The sequence below is a fragment of the Mastigoproctus giganteus genome, chromosome 4 (genome assembly GCF_048544385.1).
Source record: "Mastigoproctus giganteus isolate SK-2022 chromosome 4, ASM4854438v1, whole genome shotgun sequence".
NCBI lineage: Eukaryota > Metazoa > Arthropoda > Arachnida > Uropygi > Thelyphonidae > Mastigoproctus > Mastigoproctus giganteus.
In genome coordinates, this window is record NC_143578.1 from 108,758,234 (window position 1) to 108,783,019 (window position 24,786).

Genomic DNA, 24,786 nt, shown 5'->3' on the forward strand with positions numbered 1-24,786 from the left:
TGTCAACATGTATACAGAAAAGAGCAATAAGAACTGGTTAAAGGCACAAATGGGTATTCTTTTTTGTGTGTGTGTGTGTGTGCGTGCGTGCGTGCGTGCGTGCGTGCGTGCGTGCGCGCGCGGTGTTGTTGTTATTTGGTTTTTAGGAGCATTAGCAACTAAGGCAATATTGCTCCGGAGATAAGGTGGTCATTCCCTGACTGATCCGCATCCTCCGTATTTGGTGGTCATGGGCTCAAACCGTGGTCTAATCAAGAAGCATGTGCTACGCACTGCTGCTCCTGCCCACTTGGCTACAGAGGCACCATGTGTGTGTGTGAGAGAGAGAGAGAGAGAGAAAGTAGTTTTGGAAGCTACAGACTAAATGCCAAGAGCAACTTTACACTTAGTCACATTACTTACACAAAGGGAAATTAAATTTAAACACTAGGGGATATCTGTAGAAAAGATGAAATCTTCCATTAGACTAATGATCTGTTGGACTCTCACTTACTCTTGTGGAATTGTAAGTTTGTCTGTTTGTTTATATGTATCTTAAATTTTTTTTGGCAGATTTTGTTTTTAAGTTTTCTCTACAGGGAAGTTGTAATAAATTAACATTAATTGTAGGCACTATATGTAAAAAAAGAACTACGGGTATCACTTTCTTTTATCTATTGTAAATTATCAGTACCATAGAACAACGTGTAGTAGTATAAATGAAGTACAGCAGACATTCGATTTACCAGGAAAGCGGATTAACCGGGACAGTTCAAGCCTCCAAATTTAAAAAAAAAAAAAAAAAAAAAAACCAACCTCAGAATACCGGCTATTGGTATTATCACAAACGCAATAAGATCAAGTATACTACCGGTTTATAATTAGATGCATGAACAGAAAAGTCCAATAAACCAGAAAGTGCAAATTGTTTTTATTGTTTCATGGCAGTGACCTCCAGAAAGGTGCTTTAGCAAAATGTGAGCTCAGTGTGGGGTTGATAACAGCGAATTTTGTCTTAAACCAGTGAAGTTTTATTACTCCCTCTAGTTGCAGGAGGCAACTAGAGGGAGTAATACTCTTGATCTGATTATCAGTAGTGATTCTACATTCATTAAGAATCTGCAGATAAAGGAACCACTAAGTTGCAGTGATCACAGTGTGCTGAAGTGAGATTTACTCAAAGAGGTAACTACAGTGGTCTGAGACAGTATTTAAATTCTATACGGTTGGGAACAACTGAAGATGTTACCAACAGCAAATTCAAAATGGGAAGCATTCAAAGAATTAATCTTGGAAGCTACTAGGCTTTTCATACCAACTAAGAAATATTGTTCAAGATTTAGGCCTAAATGGATGTCAGATGAACTACTTAGACAATGCGACAGAGAAGAAAAATGCACGGGATACATATAAAATAACAGGTGACACAGAAGCCAATGATAAATATAAGCTGGTCAGTAACCAAGTCACAAAGGAGGTTAGGCAGGCGAAGGCAGATTATGAGAAATCAAAGAAAAATAGCAAAGAGTTCTTTAGATATGTAAACTCTAGACAAAAGGGGATGAATCAGATTGGTCCACTTGATATCGATGGTACAACTGTTGATGATCCTGCTGAAGTAGCTAACAAACTAAATGAATATTTTGCATCTACACTCAAACATGAGGAGTTATTCAGGGAGGGGAATGCCAGAGGTGAGTTAAACTCTGGCAGTTAGCTAGATGATTTTGTAATAACTGAGAGGAAAGTGGAGGAGAAATTGTTGAAGATAAACATAAAAAAGGCACCCAGGGTGGATGGGATTTATCCAGTTATATTAAAGGAGGCAGCAAACGAAGTAAGCAAACCCATAGCCATAATTATGAGAGCTTCTTTCGACTCAGGGGAGGTAACCATGGACTGGAGATGTGCAAATGTGACCCCAATCCACAAAGAAGGATCAAAGGGAGACACAGGTAATTACAGACCTGTTAGTTTAACTTCTGTTCCAAGGAAATTAATGGAGGCAATGGTTAAAGAAAGCATTGCAGGATCATCTAGACAAGACTTCAGTTATAGCTCAGACACAGCATGGGACTTGTCTGACCAATTTGATTGGATAGTATGATGTAGTCACAAAGGAACTGGATGTAAAGAATAACTTTTATATCATATATTTGGATCTTAGAAAGGCCTTTGATACTGTTGCACATGGAAGACTGCTGCACAAATTGGAGCAGTGCAGCACTGGAGGCAAACTGCTGCTATAGATAAAGGGATGGTTGAGTGGGAGAAGACAGTGGAAATCAATGGACACTGCTCATCGTGAACTAATGTTATTAGTGGAGTCCCTCAGGGTTCAGTATTGGGTCCTTTATTGTTCTCTATATTTATAAATGATATTGATGATGGTATATCAAGCTTAATGTCCAAGTTTGCAGATGATACGAAGGTTGGCAGGGTTGTCAAGGACACTACTGACACTATGCTGCTGCAACAGGATCTGGAAAGGTTGAGCAGATGGGCTGAGAGGTGGCAAATGAAGTTTAACATTGACAAATGTAAAGTACTACATATGGGAAGCAGCAACCCCAGAGTGACGTATCAACTCTGTGGTACTACAGTGACAGTGGTAGAGAATGAAAACGACCTGGGGGTAATTGTGCAGGCAGATATAAAGTTTTCTGATCAGTGCAGACGGTCTGCAAGAGTAGCTCATGGTGTCTTGTCAATGATATAGAGGAATTTTTCTAGAGGGATAAGGAGGTGATTATCCCCTTGTATTAGGCAATGGTCAGGCCACACCTTGAGTACTGTAAACAGGTCTGGAGGCCTCATTTTAAGAAGGATGTAGAGCTGTTGGAACGAGTACAGAGAAGGGAAACAAGATTAGTGAATGGAACAAAGGGTTGCTATTATGAAGAAAGGCTTAAGTTTTGCAAATTACAGTGTCTGGAGACTAGGCACCTGCGAGGTGATATGCCTGAGGTGTATAAAGCCTCGAATGATTTGAGCATGCTCAATGCTGATGGGATTCCTCCTCTTGCTCAGAATAATCGCCTGAGAGGGCATAAATTCAAATTGAGGAAAGACGGTTGAAGGATAGATGTGCGGAAGTTTGCCTTTAGCCAGCGGGTGGTTGATTGCTGGAACAAACTTCCATCTGTCGTTGTAGTTGATAGCTGAAATTGATTTAAGGCAGAACTTGACAAACATTTGGAGCGATTGGATGGGTGAAATAAGGGTGTTTTTTTTTTTTGGCCGATGCTATTTAAGCTTGCTTTCTTGCATCATATACCTTTGCTAATGCTAAAAGTTGTTTACAGAAAATTCCATTTTGATCGTTATCATGGTGCCGACTAAGAGAATAAGTGACAGCGATACTAGTAAATCTACTAACAAAGGAAAGCGATCAATTTGGATCAGAAAATTAAAATAATAAGGATGTATGAAAATGGTCAAACATTAACAAGTATCGTGTGGAATTCAGATTTGTCAGTAATAATATAGTGGCAATATGTCATTAGTCATTCCCGAGTTATGCAAAACTAGACTTATGTAAGAAGTACTGGAATGTATCTCTTGGAATGTTGGAAACTTCTGTATTTTTGGATTAACTGGGAAATCGATTATCTGAGATTTTTTTTTTTACCACCTATCCCAGAAAATCGTGAATCTACTGTATATTTATATTACAATTAAAAAATAAAAATGCAATAACAGTCAATTATCACAATTATCATTGCAATAATGAGACACTACAAATCTATTTCTTTTGCCATGATTAATAAAAGGTATGAATTTAGTGGTCAAGCATAAGAATAATAATACACATGCATTTGAGTGGACCATGGTTCAAGGCTGCATGACTGCTAGATATGTTAAAGTTGTAAACCATATTATTAAAATAATTAATTATAAATTCTTCTAAATTCTTCTAACCTAGTAGTAATGGAGTAGAGACAAGAACTTATGCCTACCACACATTAATATTGCAAAGAAAGTCATTTAAACTGCTTTTTCTTTATGGATTACTAGCACATCTAAGTATCTAAAAATAAAATGTGCTTTTTTATTTAAGATTTTCAGCATCTTAATGTCATAGTTTTGGTTGGTCCCAAAACAAATTATAGTGGGTCCTGCCACCAGAGAAAAGGGATTTGGTCTACACATCTCAATACTAAAACAATTTAGTTTAGTTTAAATTAAAAAGGCACATTTAATCTTACAAACTAATAATTATTTCTTTAAAATCTCACAACCACACAAAAACAAATGCAATGACCTTTCCACATCTACTACTTTCATGGTGATAACAGACAATAAACCTGCTCCTTCTGAATATGTAACTTACAATATAAAACTATTTATTATTCTGAGCATCTTGATGTCAATTTTGGTTGGTCCCAAGATAGAGTTCCACCACCAGAATGAAGAAGGCTTAATCTGGAGATCCCATTACTGAAAAGATTTCAAAGTGTAGTTTAAATTAAAAAGTACACTTGATTTTAAAACAAAAAAATCCACTACTTGAAAATGTCAAAAAAAAAATTGCATAACTGCAATTTTGCATTTCTTAAAAATTGTCAGATGACCAACTAGAAGTCTAGACACTATTCCACTGCATCAGCTTTGGCAACAGAAAATGGCTTTTCAACGGGAAGTATTCCACAATCAGCTATTATTACATCTTTGGTAGGTTTGTCTCTACCATCTGTCTGTGTAGATTCAACTTTCCTAACCACATTCTAAAGGGGAAGAGAGAGAGAAAGAAAAAAAAAAAAAAGTGAAATGATTGGCTTATGCAATTTGTACTGAAGAAAAGTTGATAGTCATTATTAAGCAATAGTTTTGAAATAATAAATTCTGCTCAAATACTTTTCTTATTGCCTTATAATTATTATTGCAATAAATACAGTACTTTTGCAGGTACATCTGTGTAAATTTGTGAATGCAATAAACATCAAAGCTATGATCAAAAAATTTAACCGAATTAGAAATTTATCAGTTTACTGTATGACTGCAATAATTCACTGTTTTCTTTAGATACACCTACTTGCTAAAAGATCAGTGGCGGCTCGTGACTCTTATGTTGGGGGGGGGGGGGCCTGTGTCTTAAAGTTGCATTAAATTGCCTTGGTTATAAGACATGCAGACATACATAGTAATACAGTCCATTCCGGTTATTTGGGACACATCGGGACTAGTGCATTTTGGACTGATTAAGTGGCTGCCCCAATTATCCGAAGTTTGATGTAAATAGTTAAAAATAAAATGTAACCCCCCTTTACAATTGGTTCACTGTACAATCAAATCACGCTACGATGGAGTCACCATAGCAAAGTATCGTTCACTATACGATGTGCAGTAAGCGCCAGTCATTGTGATCACGTTTGTGAACTGAATTTAATTCTATTAAACAGTGATTCTAATTAGCGAAAATAGGAGGAATATTATCCACAGGCTATAAAAGCAAAGATATATTAAGCACAAATTTACCCTTTATTACCTTACCAATTAAAAAATTAAATGATACGTGAAAATCGGAAGAATATACGTGATAATCATTGGAATAATTAATACATACTGTAATATGTACATATGAACTAGTTGACATTTCTGTTCACTAACATTTGTAGGTGAGGGTTAAAATTTAAAACAGTAAAAAGATAAGCAATCAATAACAAAGAACACGGCACACACAAATTGCAAGTAACACAATATGCACAAGTGAAAACAGAGTAACGAGTTACGAAGCTTTAAAAATAGGAATGAATAGAAGATCTGAAAATTAATATTTTATATGATTGAAGATTTCATGGAATTGTAAACACATTTCACCATAATAACTCGCAGAATTCAGCTGTCGGTGTTATCGCAAATTCAGTAAGATCGAGTTTACTGTCCGTTTATGATAGATTTCACTAACAGAAAAGCCCAATAAACAGGTGACTGCTGTTTTTTTTATTGTTTTATGGTTGTGACCTCCAGAATTTCGACTGAACCACGTGGTACCGTCGGAGACAATCGTAGGGTAATCTCCAGTGCTGCGGTCTCCTGCCCCGATTAAACGGCATGCTGTCCCAATTAAGCGAAGTAAACCCTGGCTATTTTCTCGACTGGTTTCTGTTTTTTAAGATTTGTCCCGATTAATCGGTGGCCCAAATAGCCGGAATCCACTGTAATAATAAGCAAGTTAAAAATACTACAAAACATTAACTAGACATTTACCATTAACAGACTTGAACTTTTATTTAAAAACAAAATCCATTCTTTGGTTTTTATTTGTTGAAAATAGATTAATAACTTTTTCATTCAAGTTTGGTGCACTGTTAACCAAGCTTTTCTCTATTGAAAGCACTGCTTGAGCATTTAGCCTTTCCTGATTCGTAATGCTCCTTAAAATGTTTTTATTCTTTTTAATGTTGAATGGCAGCATTCGGGCTTTGAAGTAGTCATTGGAATGGTCAAAAGAACTTTTATGAGTTTTGTCAGTTCGCCAAGAACTTCAGCTAGATTATTTTCTGAGATAAATTTCTGTGTCAGTTAATTTGCAATAATTGTGGAGGTCATGTCTGCTATAGAAAACTTTAATTCCATAAGAAGTTTCTCTTTCAATCATGGGATATGCTTTAGTAGTCTCCCGTACTGCTTCCACAGGCATTTTTGTACAAAAAATAACGAAGTTCTCGTTGTTAAACAATTTAGCAGCAATTAATTGTTTTGTGAAAGAATATCTCTCACCTATGTCAATGCTTATATAGTCGCATACTTCCTTTGCTTCAATCATGAGTATTTTTGAAGGATTTTCACAGTACATTGAATTCCTCATTTTCAGAATGGCATTCTTAAAGTTTCCTATGTATTCATGTACTTTAACTGCCTCAATTTCTCGAGATTGCATTTGATTATAAATAACTTCCACGTGAAGCATTATCTGATGGAAATGTTCTAACCAGAACTCGAATTTTCCATTACTCAAGATTTGCAAAATTCCAGTTGCTTCTGATATCATCTTATCTGCATTTGCTGTCACTTGTAGTTCCTCCGTGCACTTTTTTAAAGAGTCAAAATTTTCATAAACTCTGTTCATGGTGCATATATATTGAAGTTCCATCTGGTAGGGGAAGGTCGGGCAACATGGCTGTTCATATGCTTTCTGAGAAAAGAGAGATGCTGTAGTGATCTCGAGAAAAATGTTGGTATCAAAATGAGGTTCAAAAATGAATATTCTTGAATCTCAGGTACTACTTGCTGCATTTCTCATCATCAGATTCAGTTGGTGTGCATAGCAGTGAATAAAATGTGCATTTTTATACACTTCTTTTATTTTAGCCCAAACTCTTTTTGCAATACGATGGTACCGGATTAATATCGTAAAGTGGGGTACACTGTATTGTATAGCTACGCATGTGGTTTGAAACAGTATTTATGAAGGTTTAACAGTCATTTTTTGCATTTAATGTTCATATTTTCAATTTTGTTGATACTTGAAATGAAAAAAAAAAAAAAAAAACCTTGTAAACCCGGGAACTCGTAAGCAAGAACTGCCTGTATTCACTGGAATGCAAAATGTGTCACTGCCTGGCACACAGTTAGGCCTATGGTTAATTAAACTTCAAAGTTGGAAATGATTTTGTGTTTTTATTCGTTTATTATTGAAATGATTACTGGAAATATAGGATGCGCATACTATATGCAGGTCTTGTTAATAAAATATTCATTGCATTGCATTGTTCTTCACAAAATTTCATATAACTCCATTCACTGTATATCTAGATTTAAATAGCTGGGGCGCTGCAGTGCCTACCGACGAGCCGCCCTTGTTCGGAATATAAAATTAAAGGGTGCCTAGAATGAAAAAATTATAATGTAATATTGTCCAGTAGTTTCATCACTGATGACTTTTTTAGCCATTCTAACTCAGGAGGGGATACACTTTTACAGGACTATTTGTTTTACTACATGGATAACTAATCCTTTCAACTCATCCCAAGTTGAAAAGCCAGGAAGAAATACATATCACCAGCACACCCTCACTCAATAAAACAGACATCATGCAAGCATGGAGATGATAACAGCATGCATACTTACTCTGCTTGCCTGACAGGGCACTCTTCATTCAAAAACTGACATATGGAAGCTTTATGCAACTTGCAGTTCTAAGTTGCATAAACCTGCAATCAACACAAACCTTCTGCTGATTTGTAATCTGACTGTAAACAATATTAAAAAACTTGCATAAAATCAATCAACCAAACGGCACCCTAGGCAAATGCCTAGGGTGCCGTTTGGGAGGGGCACTTCTCTGTCCCTTCGCTGTCGTGCAGATATTTATTATGGGTAATCCATATGCGAATCAAGCATTTGCCTAGGGAGCAAAAATATCTCACGATGGCACTGTTAATCAAGAAACTGTGCATGTTTTAGTTGGTTGTGTTTTATGCAATAAAATACAGTGAGCTATTCATATTTGAGAGAGAGAGAGAGAGAGAGAGAGAGAGAGAGAGAATCAAATGAACTAATTCTTGGGCTCTACCTACTGAGTATGTATCAATACTCACTCAGAACTTAACCTGGTAGAATACTGTCATTTTTTGTAATACGAGTGATATCGGTCACAAGACAGGCTACAGATTTTAACTTTAATATTTGAAAAGAAAAAAAGTATTTAGTTTTTTTGAATTGTGGCTTTATGCATAAATGCTTAACATTTTACCTATTAGATTGCAATGCTTATTAATTCCAGTTGATTTTTTTTTAATAATAATGAAAATTTTGCATTTTTTCTACTAAAAATATTCATTAGTTTTATGAAATAAACAGTTTATTAATTATGCACATATTTTTTGACAAATTTGTTTGTGGAGGAATTAATTTCACGAAACTTTTGCATTACTCCAACATAGTAAATTACGCCATTAAAATTTTGCCTATGTATGTGATGAATATTATAACAATGAAATCATTCATATCCTTTATTTCCAAGGAACATTCACTACATGAATATTCTCTGGATGGCTGAAATATAAAAACAAATGCAATACACTGCTTCGTGTGCCCATCTTTCATCATGAAAAATTTTTTTTCTTACGAACTATTTCACATATTACATATTCTTCTTCTTCTTGGTTCTTAGCTGGCAGCTGGGGGAGGCGGTTGGCCACGCAACCAGTATGCTGCTGTAGGTGCCGCAGGGTTTCGGACTTGCTCTGTGATGTTCTTCCATACTTTACGATCCATGGCGTCAGTCCTGGCCTGGTTAAGGTCGAGACGTCGGCTCTTCAAGTCATTTTCCACTTGCTTGGCCCACATCTTCCTAGGCGCGGTCCGTTGGATGCTCCATTGGGTGGGTCGTTGTCTCTAAAGGAGTGTGGATGGTATTCTGTTTGTGCCCATTCTACATACGTGGCCAAACCAACTAAGCCTTCGCTTCTGGATTTGGTCGGCAATGGTTGGTTGCTGTTGGCATCTGATGCGGATGGTATCATTAGTGATGTCAATTAATATTACATATTAATTGACACGTAGGAGGTTGTAATACATATTACAACCTCCTACATGTCACTTTCAAACTGATGCCATCTAAATTCATTAGTGAAGGTAAAAACAAAACCACCATGAATTGTCAATATTGAGGACTGTTCAATAAAGAATGATCGTCATTTTTCACGTACAACCGTACGTCTTGTTATTTCTAGCTGAGCTTTGGAATTTAAGACCAAACCATGCTGCATCACACAGCAACCATGCAGTTCACTTGTGCGCTCAATGTGACCTTGTTCAAGTTAGTCAAGTTTATGCCTCTTCAGTTTTGCCTATGTAACAATGGACATGACATGTGAGAAACAATATGCTGCCCTCAAATTTAGTTTCTGTCTCAAGAAAACATCAGATGACATATATGAAATGTTAAAAGCGGCTTATAATGACTACACTAGCACAGCTCGCAGGTGGCTTAGAATGTTTAAATATGGACATGATTTGATCACAAAAATCAGCAGTCCTGAAGCAGCAACTACTGCTGTCACCACAGAAACTATAAACACTGCTTCTGTAATTGTGAGAGATCATTGTATAACACTAAGCAACAGGCAGATGTTGAGAATATCAGTAGGATAGGATGCACACATGGTATTCTTCATGATGCGTATTTGTGCATGATGGATTCCCAGACAATTCATATCTGAGAAACAGCAAGTTCGCATGGAAGTTTGTCAGGAGCTGCAATGGATGGTTACTGAAAATAGAGGCTCTTCACTCACTTAATTCATCATTTTGACCCAGAGAGTAAGCAACAAAGCTCTCTTTGGAAGTAAGTCATTGCCAACACCATAGAAACTAAACGTTGTGGCATCTGCTAGAAAGATTAGTCATCTCTTTTTTTTGACATTCAAGGAATGGTTTACCAGCATGTTGTATCACATCATACAACTGTTATGGGAACTTACTACAGAACTGTGCTGCACACTTTACAAGGTCACATTCATTGCAAACAATGACAACTGCACACAGGTGGGTGGATGTTGTCACAACAATGTGAGACCTTACATTGCTCGTACTGTCTGTCATAAAGTACTTAGCCAGCATTAACATCAAACGTGTTCCTCATTCACCCCTCCTGACCTTGAACCTGCAATTTTTTTATTATTTTTATTTCCACAGTCAAAGGAGCTGCGAAGAAAACATTTCCAGTCGTCAGAAGAAATTAGAGGCAATTCTCAAATGCATGTCAAAAAATGGCTTCCACTACATTTAAGTAAGTGCATTTCATTCATCAAAAAGAGACTACTTTGAAAAGGACTACCAAAATATGGTGGATTAATAAAGGTATATGTCTAAAAAAAATAAATAAAAAATAAATATATATATATATTTAACTGACATTAAATATAAATCAAAATTAATGCCAGTAGCATGGCAAAACTGTTGAGCGAAAAATAATAAATTAAACATAATAATTAATGAACAGGAAGGGAGAAGAAATGGTAAGACTAAAAATGGTAGCAGAAAATCTCCAAATAAATTTAGAAAATCCAATTCAAAATAATAAATCAATTTTAAAATTTAGAGCCAATTACATAAGAATTTAGCGACACCCCCTCGTAAGGTGCCAGTTCCGAATTACGTGAAATATCACAAATAGAGACTAAACTAACTACAATAAAATAAAATAAAACCAAAATAACAAAAATAGACTAACCATTATGCCCCATATCAATAGAGAACTACAAGGCCAAATTTAATTTATCAATTAAACTTTATTATACATATGTATGTATAAAAAAATCACATTATATATGGGGTCGGCAGGTGTTCTCTTATATCTGCAGTTTAAGACATCCACGGTAGGTCTTGGAACATATCCTCCACCGATACGGGGCTCTTACTGTACACCTTACTGAACAGCCCACGTAGTATTGGCAAATGATACAAGGAAGCAAGCTTATAAACCATCAGGCAAAAAAAAAAAAAAACCACACCCCACATTACCCGTTTATAACCTCCAATAATTTGTCTGGTTCTTCACTGAAACGATCCACCCCTGCAACCATTCTTCCTCATATATATGTAGTCTGAGCAAGAGAAAGAATGCCATCAGCATGGAACTTTCTCAACCCATTCAAAGGCCTTAAACAGCTCAATCACATCACCTCATAGGTGCCTAAATCTGAAGATGCTGAAATTTGCAGAGTTGAAGTCTTTCTTATTAACGCCATCCTTTTGTTCCCTTCACAAATCTCATTGGCCTCCTCTGCACCTGTTCCAGCAGATTTCCATTCAGCGAAAGTAAAGAAAGCCAACACGAAAACCACGGGAATCTTTTAGCAGTCAAACATGTTTCCCAGTACTGCAGCTTCTCCATGCATTCTTGATAAACAGATGGTGCGTGTTATCGGTAGTGACCGTAAAAGTCGATAACGACGCATTGATTAGTTTTTTTCTCATTATTAAAAACAGATTATTGGAGTTCATGAGTGTAATGCCTTCGTGGCTGAAATTTACTTACGGCTACACCCTCCAGACTGCCTCAGTCTTAGGGTGTTTATTCTCCCTTCCCACTGTTTTAACCCAATAGGAAAACAACTTCTACTGCAACTACCGATAACACGCACTGTCTGTAGAAGTCATTTTCGTATTGGGTTAAAACAGTGGAAAGGACGATAAACACCCTAAGACTGAGGCAGTCTGGAGGGTGTATCCATAAGTAAATTTCAGCCCACTCATGAACTCCAATAATAAGAAAAAAACTAATCAATACATCGTTATCGAGTTCTACTGCCACTACCGATAACACGCACCATCTGTTTACCGAGAATGCAGGGAAACACTTTTGACACTAAAAGTTTCCCGTGTTGGCTTTCCTTACCCTAGCCCTCCATTCTTCCTAAAACATGTCCTCCAGACCTGTATGCAATGTATGAGGTGATACAACCGTTGCCTTGTACAATGGCATAATCATCTTTTTATCCCAGCTAGCAGAGTTCCTATATGTATTTTAGAAAACCCCACGAGCTGTCCTGGCAGCCTGTCTGCACAATTACCTCAGATCTTTTCATTTATCACTAACTTGAGTGTAGTACCACAGAACTGTTATGTTAACCTGGGATTTCTGCAACCCATATGCAGTACCTTGCATTTGTCAATGTTAAACTTTAAGACATTGACATTATATAAAAAATATTACAGGAATCCTGTTGTCTCGAAACTTTATACTAGACATGTCGGACACACTTTTGTGATCGAGACCTGCTAATGTTTGTAAAATCGGACAAATGCTAACTTATTATGATTTTCTCTTGTAGAGAGTTTGTGTCCTCATTTTGAATTTAAACCAAATAAAATAGAATAATAATTGGAATATACAGGATATTCAGAAATATTAAAATTTAGAATACAGCAGGCCCCCGTTATAACGCGGTTCACTTTACGCTGATTCGCTATAATGCTGTTCTTATATTATAACCCGTATCTGACTATAACGCTGTCACAGATCACTATAACACTCTTTTACAGATTGCATTTTTGGCATATTAAAATAAATAAAAAATAAATTATCTGTTTATACTCCGGGACGACCAAATGGTCAGAGGAATTCACAAAATAGACAGAATACAAGAAACCGTATTCAGCAGTCACGGGCTTGAACCCCGGTCACTCAAGGCACGTGTACTTATGCACCTGCGAGCCTGACCACTAGGTTACGGCGGCCTCTAAAGAATTTAACGAAATCGTTTCATTTGATGGAGTCGATAGCTTGAAAATGAATAGCAAAACAGCATTAAAACGTTTCCCACGCTCAGTGAAATTTTCTCACGCGTTAATTTAATTGCAGTACAGTGACTTGTTACGTAGTTCCGAGATCAACATTTTAAAAAAATTATCAAGTATATTGCTTGTAATATTTGCGTTGTATGCATTTATCCGAAGTCTAGTCATCACTCAGTACCATATTAGACATTGTGCGTAACGGACAGTTTACTCGAACATTGTATCATAATTAATGCAACCAATGCAGTTACATTTTCGAAGAGTTAATAATGGCCGAAAAGAATGAAAACGCAACGTCTGGACGCAGTACGAAGACTATAAATGTAAGAAAAAGACTGAATTTGAAAATTAAATTAGACGTTTTGAAGCAAATCGATTCCGGTCAGCGACAAGCGGATGTGTGCCACATAATTTAGGACTTGCAAGTTTAACTGTAAGAACAAATATAAAAAAAATAAAGAATTAATTTTAGTAGTGGGAAAGATAGCTGTTCCACTGCAAGCAACTAGGGCTAGGCCGACTATTAGGATTGAAATGGAAAGACGTTAACTAATTTTATTATATACAATGCAGAATTCAGTTAAGTTAAATATTACAAAAAAAAAAAAAAAAAAAAAAAGAGAGAGAGATAGAGATTAGCCAATATGATGATCTGATGAAAACTCACCTAAAAAAATGTGGAAGCATTTAAAACTGGTAAGGGCTGATTGAATAGATTTAAAATCTAGGGAGAAGCCGCAAGTGCAGATCAAGTAACCAAAACTTTCAAAAAAGAACTTGTTAAAATTATTGAAGAAGGGCATTGTGTGTTATACTTCTCAACAAGTTTATAACATAGCTGAAACAGGACTTTTGTGGAAACGAATGTCTAAAAGAAGTTTCATATTGAAAGAAGAAAAAAAAAACATGCCAGGTTTCAATATGGCGAGGGATCCGGTGACTTTATTGTTGGATGGTAACGCTGCGGTGGATTTAAAATTAATACCCCTTTTAGTTTATTTAGAAGAGGGCCAATCCAAAATCAACACATTTTTCATGATTAAATTAAATCAATTTAGATCAATTAAATTCATGATTTTAATTGGAGTTTTAAGTTTAATTTTGATACTTAAGTAGTTACCACATAATTATATACGTATGTAATACAGAATATTTTATATGTACAAATATTTGAATATTAAATATTTTGACCAACATTTGTGCATCTTTTCATTACCATTTATTATTGATTAGGAAATATCCTATGGCACCGACCGCAACTTACAAATACATGTTACCTTATGGGCATGCGGCACTTGCTTAGCGCTGATTCACTTAGCGCTCTGTTTTTCCGGAACAAATTATCAGCGTTAAGCGGGGTTCACCTGTATTATATTTTATGTCAGGAAATCTCTTTACTGAGATTTTTTTCCAGGAATAACTGCATCTGAAGTAAGATGTAATCTGATGGAAACAGTATTCAAAGACCTGTTTAAAGATGGATGAACCTTGCAACAGAACAAAGGAATAAAAGCAAGCTTTGACCCTAAATTTATGCATGGTGAATAGTTGGAAGTATAATGGGAGATAATTGCCTGAAGCTTGATGGGGGCTTTTCATTAATACCATCTTCAAATGGAAAGCAAATAAGTGTCTAAGGCTGTATATATAGCCCCGGCACGTTCCATTGCAGTATTTCATACCATAAATTAAATCTTTCATGAGTTGAAAAATGTAGATGAAAGGTTACAATTCGCAATAGAAAATGAAGAAAACAACAGAATAAACTTCATAAATCTAAAATTAACAAGAAATATCACCAAAATATATCACAAACCTACAAATAACGAAAATTATCTACATTTTGACAGCTACGGACCCCTTTTTCACAAAAAAAAAAACAATCTTAATAGGCCAGTTTAGTAATGCATTCAAGTATTCAACTATAGAAGATGATTGTAAACAAGAAATTGAATCACTTAAGGACAGATTCTCCAACCTTTGTTACCTGAAATGATTCATAAACAATGCCTTAAATACTGCCAAAAGAAATAGTAAAGAAAAACCAAAGCGAGAAGTGATGAAAAAACAATGGATAGGCCTCCCATACGTTGATACTTACAAACAACCTTTGAAAACAATTTTCAAAGATTCCGGGGTAAACCTAGCCTTCGGCAGCTCCAAGAAACTATGGACATACCTTAAAAATTCAACATAAAATAATAAAACAATAGATTCTAAATAAGAAACAAACATAGTTTATGCGATTCCTTGCACAACAGACTGCTATTGTACAAAGGGTACTAGGAAAGTTTTGCAATATGACGCAACAATGAATCACAGGACGCTGCTTGTTGCTGCATGTTGAGACATGTTCATACGTGCATAGTAGCCGCCGTGCCAAGTCGATGGGCTCAGTTATTCATTAGTAGTGAGAGTGTAAAGTGCTTGCGATGGCATTGTGGTCACGAAATGAGATAAGGACAGTTTTGCGGTATAATTTCGTGTGGTTTAACCATAGACCAGTGCTTAGAAGAAATGACTCTTGCACTAGATGATGATTGTCCACATCGTACAACGATATTCAGGTGGTATAGAGAATTCTAAAGGGGAAATTTCACTCTGGAGGATTCTGAGAGGCCGGGAAGGCCACGAACGTCAGTTACGGAGGAAAACGTTACTGCTGTGAGGAAAATGCTTGACGAAAACAGGCGAGTGACCTACCAACAGATAGAGGATACTTTGGGCCTAAATGCACCAGCAATTCGTTCGATTCTGCAAGATCATTTGCACGTGAAGAAACTTTGTTCTCTCTGGGTGCCGCATCAACTGACTGAAGAGTAGATGACACGACGTGTGACTTGGTGCCGGGAGATGTCAAAAAAGTTTGATAAGGGACAATCTCGGTATGTGAAAACAACATCGTGACAGGTGACGAGACTTGGCTGTACTATTACGATCTGCCGACCAAGGCTCAAAACAAAGTTTGGGTCTTTGATGATGACGACACACCCGTAATTGTCAGAAAATCCCGATCTGTAAAGAAGAAAATGATAGCTGTATTTTTCAAATCGAGTGGAATTGTGGAACGTGTCGTTTTGGACACGCAGAAGACAGTCACAGCTAAGTGGTATACTGAACAATGCCTGCCTAAAGTCATTGGATCTATGAAGAACCTGCGGCCAAAGTCAAGAATGGACACCTGGTACCTCCATCACGATAATGCTTCAGCTCACCGCGCCAAAGCCTGCACCGAATATTTGACCACAACAGGACTGAAACTTCTCGAGCACCCTCCCTACAGTCCAGACCTTGCTCCCTGCGACTTTGCACTGTTCCCGCATGTGAAAATGAAGCTAAAAGGGAGGCAGTTTTCCAGTGATGAGGACCTTCTACAGGCTTGGAACAACGAGTGTGCTTTACTCCCTAGTGAAACTTGGCAGAACTGGTTTAAAGATTGGTTTCAGAGGATGGAGAGGTGTATTGAATGTAGAGGAAATTACTTTGAAAAAATTAAATAAACAAAGCTGTATTGCAAAACTTTCCTAGTACCCTTAGTATATATAAGCAGCACAAGAACATCGTTACATAGCACAATTCAAAAACAAAAAGCACTTTAAAAGTATCCTCAAATAATAAAGAAAAAATATACCGGATGGAAAAAATTAGTTCTGAGTTGGTAGCTCACCGCTTAGACACAGAAAATTACCCATCCTTTGAAAACACCACAATATTGGACAAACAAGACCCAAAATTTAGGTTAGAAACCAGTGAAACTAGCAATAAGATCAACAAACAAGTCAATAAACATACATAGACCAATAATAATTTCTGATGAATGGGATCTAAAACAAATATCCTACAAGTTCAAATTTAATAACAAAACATAACCCCCCCCCATTCAGGACCTCTACTAGCGGGGACAGGTAGTCACACACCAAGATTTCCAAGTGGAAATATTTTATATTCTTTCCTCCAAAAGACCTTCAAAGCTGTTCTAAATCCATGGATTTTCAAATTTCTAAACTATTAATGAAATACGAGAGGGCAAGGATTTCCCACCTCTTCCTTTTGATTGCTTAACCCCCCACACTTTTGAAATGCAGCAATGGAACGTGCCGGGGCTATATACAGGGTGTCTCAAAAATATTGGTACAAACGTTTAGGGGAGGTAGATAACATCTAAAGGAATGTGAATCGCATAGGAACCCATAACCGGAAACATCACTGTAAGTCAATATGCAGCGCTGTTCATCAGTTCGCGAGAGGGAAAATTTCTGGTTTACTCATTCAAGCAGTAGTCGCCGCACTAAGAGCATGGATCGATACACGAACTGTGAGCTGGCAGACATGCACCTGGTGTTTGGATTAGCAGAGGGCAATGGACGAGCCCCTCAATGAATTTATGGAAAACGATTCCCAGACAGACATGTACCAGACCACCGTTTGCACGTGTGCATCAAAATTTGTGCGATAATGGGTCATTTAGAGGTAACAGGAGTAGTGCGGGCAGACCACGTTTGACGCTAGCTCCCACCATGGAAGAAAGTGTGTTGAATGCCATCCAGAATAATCCTACTACCAGCACACATGCTTGGTACGACGATTCTTTACACCCCTTTCATCTCCAAAGGGTTCAGTTACTGCTCCCCCAAGATCATCCTGCACGTGTGGCTTTTTGCGCAGTGGTTTCTCCAAGAAAGTGTTCAAGATTGAATTTTCCAGCCTATGTTTTGGTCACGGATGAGGCTCATTTCACTCGGGAAAGCTTATTCAATCAGCACAATGCTCATGTGTGGGCTCACGACAACCTATGGGTGTGCGCCCCCATGCGGCACAACATCACTTCGCAATAAATGTGTGGGCAGGTATGGTCGGTGACTGCTTAGTCGGCCCATACCTGTTACCATCCCACATGAACTCTGCTAAATATCGGATATTTCTTGAACAAGTTCTACCAGGGTTACTTGACGATGTTCCAGCAAATGTGAGATGCAACATGACGGGCACTTGCCCAATATGGAAGGTGTATTCGTAACCAATTGAACAGGCGTTTTGGGCATCGATGGATTGGCTGTGGTGGACCCGTTGCCTGGCCCCCACACTCACCTGATTTTTTGAGCCTTGATTTCTTTCTGTGGGGGGCCCTCAAATCTATCGTGTATGAATTGCCTGTGAAGACGGAAATGGATGTTGTGGCGAGACTCATCTGCGCGGCTGCTATTGTCAAAGAAACTCCAGGTGTGTCCGTCCGTGTCTCATGGTGGAACCTTCGAGCATCTGTTGTAACATCATGAAATGCATCCATCTCGTACTCCATTGTTAATATTATGTCAAATAAATGTTTGCCACTAATTACTGTCTTGTGTCATTTCTGCTTCTTGTGCCTCTGCTACTACTTTCCCGTGACATTTCCGGTTATGAGTTCCTATGTGATTCACATTCCATGTTCCAGGCGGATTACGACAAATCTTTGGCAAAAGATGCTAAGAAAAACAGCAAGGATTTCTTTACTTATATAAACTCTAAAAGGAAGTGGATGAATATGATTGGTCCACTTGACATCGATGGTTCGACTGTTGATGATCCTGCTCAGATAGCAAACAAACTGAATGAGTATTTTGCATCTACATTCACACGTGAGGAATTATTACAATTTGAAAATGGAAGAAGGTTATCAAATTGTAGCAGTGTGCTTAATGATTTTGTAATAACTGAGAGCAAAGTGGAGGAGAAATTGTTGAAGTTAAACACAAGAAAGGCACCTGGGGTGGATGGGATCTATCCAGTTATTTTAAAGGAGGCGGCAAAGCAACTAAGCAAACCCTTAGAGATAATTATGAAAGCATCCTTGGACTCAGGGGAGGTTCCCACGGACTGGAGATGTGCAAATGTGTCCCCAATTCACAAAGGTGGATCGAAGGGTGACACGAATTACAGACCAGTTAGTTTAACTTCTGTTCCGGGTAAAATAATGGAGTCGCTGGTTAAAGATGCATTGCAGGATCATCTAGACAAGACTGCAGCAATAATTCAGACACAGCATGGGTTTGTTAAGGGAAAGTCTTGTCTGACAAATTTGATTGGTTATTATGATGTGGTCACAAAGGAACTGGATGCAAAAAATAATTTTGATATCATATACTTGGATTTCAGGAAAGCTTTTGACACTGTTGCGCATGGAAGACTACTGTACAAATTGGAGCAGAATGGTATTAAGGGTAAGTTGCTACAATGGATAAAAGGATGGTTAAGTGGGAGAAGACAGAGGGTGGTAATCAATGGGTGCTTCTCTTCGTGGACTAATGTTATTAGTGGAGTCCCACAGGGTTCGGTGTTGGGTCCACTGTTGTTTTGTGTATTTATCAATGATATTGATGAAGGTTTATCAGGCTTAATGTCGAAGTTTGCAGATGACACAAAGGTTGGCAGGGTTGTTAATGACAGTAATGGCAGTGTGCTACTGCAACAGGATCTAGATAATTTGGGCAGATGGGCTAAGAAGTGGCAACTGAAGTTCAACCTTGACAAATGCAAAGTACTGCATATGGGTAGAAGTAACCTCAGAGAAACGTACCAACTGTGTGGTACTACACTTAAGGTGGTAGAAAATGAAAAAGACCTGGGAGTAATTGTGCAGTCAGATATGAAGTTTTCTGAGCAGTGCAGACAGGCTGCTAGGGTGGGTCATGGGGTTTTGTCAATGATATATAGGAATTTTGCTAGCAGGGAAAAGGAGGTGATTGTCCCTCTGTATAAGGCAATGGTCAGGCCACGCCTTGAATACTGTGTACAGGTCTGGAGGCCTCATTTTAGGAAGGATGTAGATTTGCTTGAGCGTGTACAGAGAAGAGCAACACGATTGGTGAGGGGAATGAAGGGATTCTCTTACCAAGAGAGGCTTAAGTTCTGCAAATTGCAGTGGCTGGAGACTAGGCACCTGCGCGGTGATCTGATTGAGATCTATAAGGCCTTGAATGGGTTGAGCACGCTGAATTCTGATGGGATCCTTCCACTTTTTCAGATTACCAACCTACGGGGACATAAGTTCAAATTAAGAAAGGACAGATGTAGAATAGATGTGCGGAAATTTGCCTTTAGCCAGCGGGTGGTTAATTGCTGGAACAAACTTCCATCTGTCGTTGTGGAAGTTGATAGGTTAAATAAATTTAAGGAGGAACTGGACAGGCATTTGGAGGGAATGGTGTGATTTTTTTTTTTTTTTGGCTGATGCTGCATAAGCTCCTACACTTGCTTTCTTGCATCATGTGCCACTACTACTACCTCCCCTAAACGTTTGTACCAATATTTTTGAGACACCCTGTATATGGCATTTGACATGCGTTTGCTTCCCCTTTGAAGATAGTATAAACAAAAAGCCCCCATCAAGCTTCAGGTAATTATCTCCCATTATACTTCCAATTACTCACCATACATGGATTTAGGATCAAGACTTGCTTTATACCTTTGTTCTGTTGCAAGGTGCATCCATCTTTAAACACGTCTTTAATACTGTTTCCATTTATTCTGATTACATCTTACCTGGATGCAATTATTCCTGGAAAAAATCTCAGGTAAGAGATTTCCTGACATCCTATATACAGTAGACTCTCGATTTTCCGGGATAGATGGTAAAAAACAAATTCCGGATAATTGATTTCCCGGTTAATCCAAAAATACAAAAGTCCCCGACATATGTAAGAGATACGTTCCAGGACTTCTTACGTCAAGTTTCACGTAACTCGGGAATGACTAATAACATATTGCTACTGTATTATTATTGACAAATCTGAATTCCTCGCGATACTTGTTAATGTTTGGCCATTTTGATACATCTTTTATTATTATGATTCCTTAGAGACTTAACAGATGCACCGTTTTCAAACTTTTGAATAATTTCAAGTTTTTGTTTAACTGAAAATGCAACTTTTGCGTTTACCCATCATTTTCGCGATTTATAAAAAAAAATACTATAAAAAAATTCCAATATCCCTGACATAAATAACGAAACAAAATTTGTATTTTTGCGCTGCTTGGAACACAACGATCGACACGAAGCACTAAAACAAATTAAACATTTCTCTCTCTTTTTTTTTTTGAGCGGTGGGTGTGAAGACAGTGGGGGCTGCAAGATAATAGGTACACTAATCGCCCAATGACGACTTATAATGCCGCTTGTTCGCTTATTTACGACTTGCAAAATATCTGTTTATACCTATTCTAGTTATTACTTGAAATTTTTGATTTCTGGTTGATTATTTATTTTATTTTTTTTTTTTAATTTGGAGCCAAAGTGTCCCGGTTAATCGAGAGTCTGCTGTAATTGGTTTAAATTCAAAACATCGATTTAACTTCAAAATGAGGACACAGATTCTCTAAAAAAGAAAATCATAAGTTAGCATTTGTCCAATTTTATGATTAGCGGATCTTGATCACCCAAGTTGTGTCCAACATGTTAAACTTTAACTGCCATTTCTCAGCCTAATTTTCCTAGATATTTTGCAGTAGATTACCATAATTACTTACTGTCATTAACCACCCTGCAAACATTTGTATTACGTGCAAACTGAATACAATAAGCCTCATATACTTATATCAGTATCGCAAATAAATAAAGAAAACACTAATGGTCCCAGCATCGAACCCTACGGAACTCTACTAATAACATTAGTGAACAAAAAGCAATGTTAATTAATAAAAACACTATCTTCTACCAATCAACCATCCCTTTATTCACAGTAGTAACTTACTCTTAATGCCACACGTTCCAATTTATACAGCAGTCTTTTATGTGCAACAATATCAAAACTTGTTTTAAATCCAAGTACATAATACCAAAATAATGTTTTGCCTCCAGTTCCTTTGTTACATCATAGTATCCAACAAGTCTGATCAACTAGGATCACCTTAAGGTACTCATACCGTGAATGCGCTGTAATTGCATTTGTGTCTAGGTGGTTTGCATTACTTCTTAAACTATTGACTGCATTATTTTCCCAAGAACTGAATTTAAGCTAACAGGTCCATAATTACTCATGTCACCTTCTGATCTCCCTTTGTGAATTGGGGATACATTCTCACATTTTGCTGGACAGAATTCTCACATCCAGTCCCGCAAACTGGCCAGGATCATCAACAATTAAACCAATCATATCAAGTGGACCAATGTGATTCATCCCTTTCCTTCCAGTGTTTGCATAAGAAGTCTTTGCTGTTTTGGTTTTAATTCTTTGCCAGAGATTTCTCATAATCTGCCTTAGCTTGCCTAACCTCCTTTGGGACTTGATTACAGACTAGTTTAAACCTACCATAGGCTTCTGTATCACTCAACACTTTATATGTATCTCATCTATTTTTCTTCTCTGCCACAAGTTTCATCAGTTCATCTGTCCTCCATTTCTTTCTGTCTTCAACAGCATTTCTTAGTTGATATGAGAAGCTTAGTAGCTTCTATGATTAATTCTCAGAATGCTTCCTATTTAAAATTTTCTGTTGGTCCCACTGCATAGAATTCAAAAACTCCGAGACCACTACAGTTACCCTTTTGAAAGCAAAAGCCCATCTCTCACAGTAGTTACGTCTTGAAATAAATATCACATAAGTGCACTGTGATCACTGCCACCCAGAGGGCCTTTCACCTGTAGAATTATTGTCGATAATCAGATCAGATCAAGAAAATTGCACCCTCTTGTTGCATTTGTATACATGCTGCTACAGAAAACAGTTCTCCAAAAAGTCCACAGAAGTCTTGCTAGTGTTTGAGTGACCAACCCACAAGTTTCAGTCAATATCCAGAAAGTTAAAATCTCCCATCATAAGACATTCTGATTTATTGGCCCATTATGTTCATGTATATTTGTTTCTTATACTCATCACTGACATTTTCTCAATGCTTATGTCACACCAAACTGGCTCAACGTTGCATTGGCCACCCATGTCTACTGGATGCATTGTTTATTGTTTTAATTTAATATGTTTGGGAAGCAGTAACCCCAGAGTAACGTATCAACTCTGTGGTACTACACTGACAGTGGTAGAGAATGAAAAGGATCTGGGGTTAATGGTGCAGGCAGATATGAAGTTTTCTGAGCGGTGCAGACGGTCTAAAAGAGTAGCTCATGGTGTCTTGTCAATGATATACAGGAATTTTTCTAGCGGGGATAAGGAGGTGATCTGATTCAGGTCTATAAAGCCTAAATGGTTTGAGCATGCTCAATGCTGATGGGATTCTTCCTCTTGCTCAGAATAATCACCTGAGAGGGTATAAATTCAAATTGAGGAAAGACAGATGTAGGATAGATGTACGGAAATTTGCCTTAGCCAGCGGTTAGTTGGTTGGTGGAACAGACTTCCATCCTTTGTTGTGGAAGTTGATAGCTTAAATAAATTTAAGGCTGAGCGGGACAGGTATTTGGAATGAACGGAGGGGTGAAATGGGAGCATTTTTTTGGCTGATGCTGCATAAGCTTGCTATCTTGCATCATATGCCTCTACTATACTAATGCTAATGTTTATGTTTATTAACTAAGAGTATCACCCCTCCTGTCCTCTATCTTTCTATACACTTTGTATTCCCTATATTCAAATTCTGCATTGTTTTTCTGAGTGATACGATGCTCCAACAACCCTAAAATATCTGCATTTGAAGACTTAATCAGTACTTCAAAATTCATCAGATTTATTTACTATGCTCCTATAATTAGTGTGCATGCAAGTATACAGGTACTTGCATGCACACAAGTGTGCATGCAAGTACCTGTTCTTATTCTTAGTTACCCTAAGATGGCCAATGTATTACTTGTTCCATGATAACCCACAGCAGTGTTTGAAATCCCTGGCACCTTGCTTTCCAGGCTGTTGCATGTCCTGCAGGTTTAAGTAATCTATTAGTCTATGTATCTCCTACCCCAAGCTAGCAGTTTTCCACCCTGCCTAACACTGCCTTGATAGCATCAGCAAATATCTTTGTACCTCTTATAGCAGTAGTAGTGGCATGTGATGCAAGAAAGCAAGTGTATGAGCTTATGCAGCATCAGCAAAAAAAAAAAGAAAAAAAAAAAAAAAAACACACCATTCCCTCCAAATGCCTGTCCAGTTCCTCCTTAAATTTATTTAACCCATCAACTTCCACAACGACAGATGGAAGTTTGTTCCAGCAATTAACCACCCACTGGCTAAAGACAAATTTCCACACATCTATTCTACATCTGTCTTTCCTTAATTTGAATTTATGCCCCCTTAGGTTCGTAATCTGAACAAGTGGAAGGATCCCATCAGAATTCAGCGTGCTCAACCCATTCAAGGCTTTATACACCTCAATCAGATCACCGCGCAGGTGCCTAGTCTCCAGCCACTGCAATTTGTAGAACTTAAGCCTCTCTTGGTAAGAAGATCTCTTCATTCCCCTCACCAATCTTGTTGCCCTTCTCTGTACACGCTCAAGCAAGTCTACATCCTTCCTAAAATGAAGCCTCCAGACCTGTATGCAGTACTCAAGGCATGACCTGACCACTGCCTTATACAGAGGGACAATCACCTCCTTTTCCCTGCTAGCAAAATTCCTATATATCATTGACA

General features: G+C 37.6%; 1 protein-coding gene across 1 annotated transcript in view; it reads right to left on the minus strand.

The window, feature by feature from the left end:
* Positions 1–3,878: 3,878 nt before the first annotated feature.
* The window catches only part of LOC150086984 (peptidyl-prolyl cis-trans isomerase B), a 102,267-nt gene continuing 81,359 nt past the window's right edge, over positions 3,879–24,786 (minus strand). Inside the window, exon 5 of the mRNA XM_090372877.1 lies at positions 3,879–4,706. Within this exon, the coding sequence (XP_090229003.1) occupies positions 4,572–4,706 (135 nt within the window). The 3' untranslated portion in view covers positions 3,879–4,571. The remainder of the gene's footprint in view (positions 4,707–24,786) is intronic.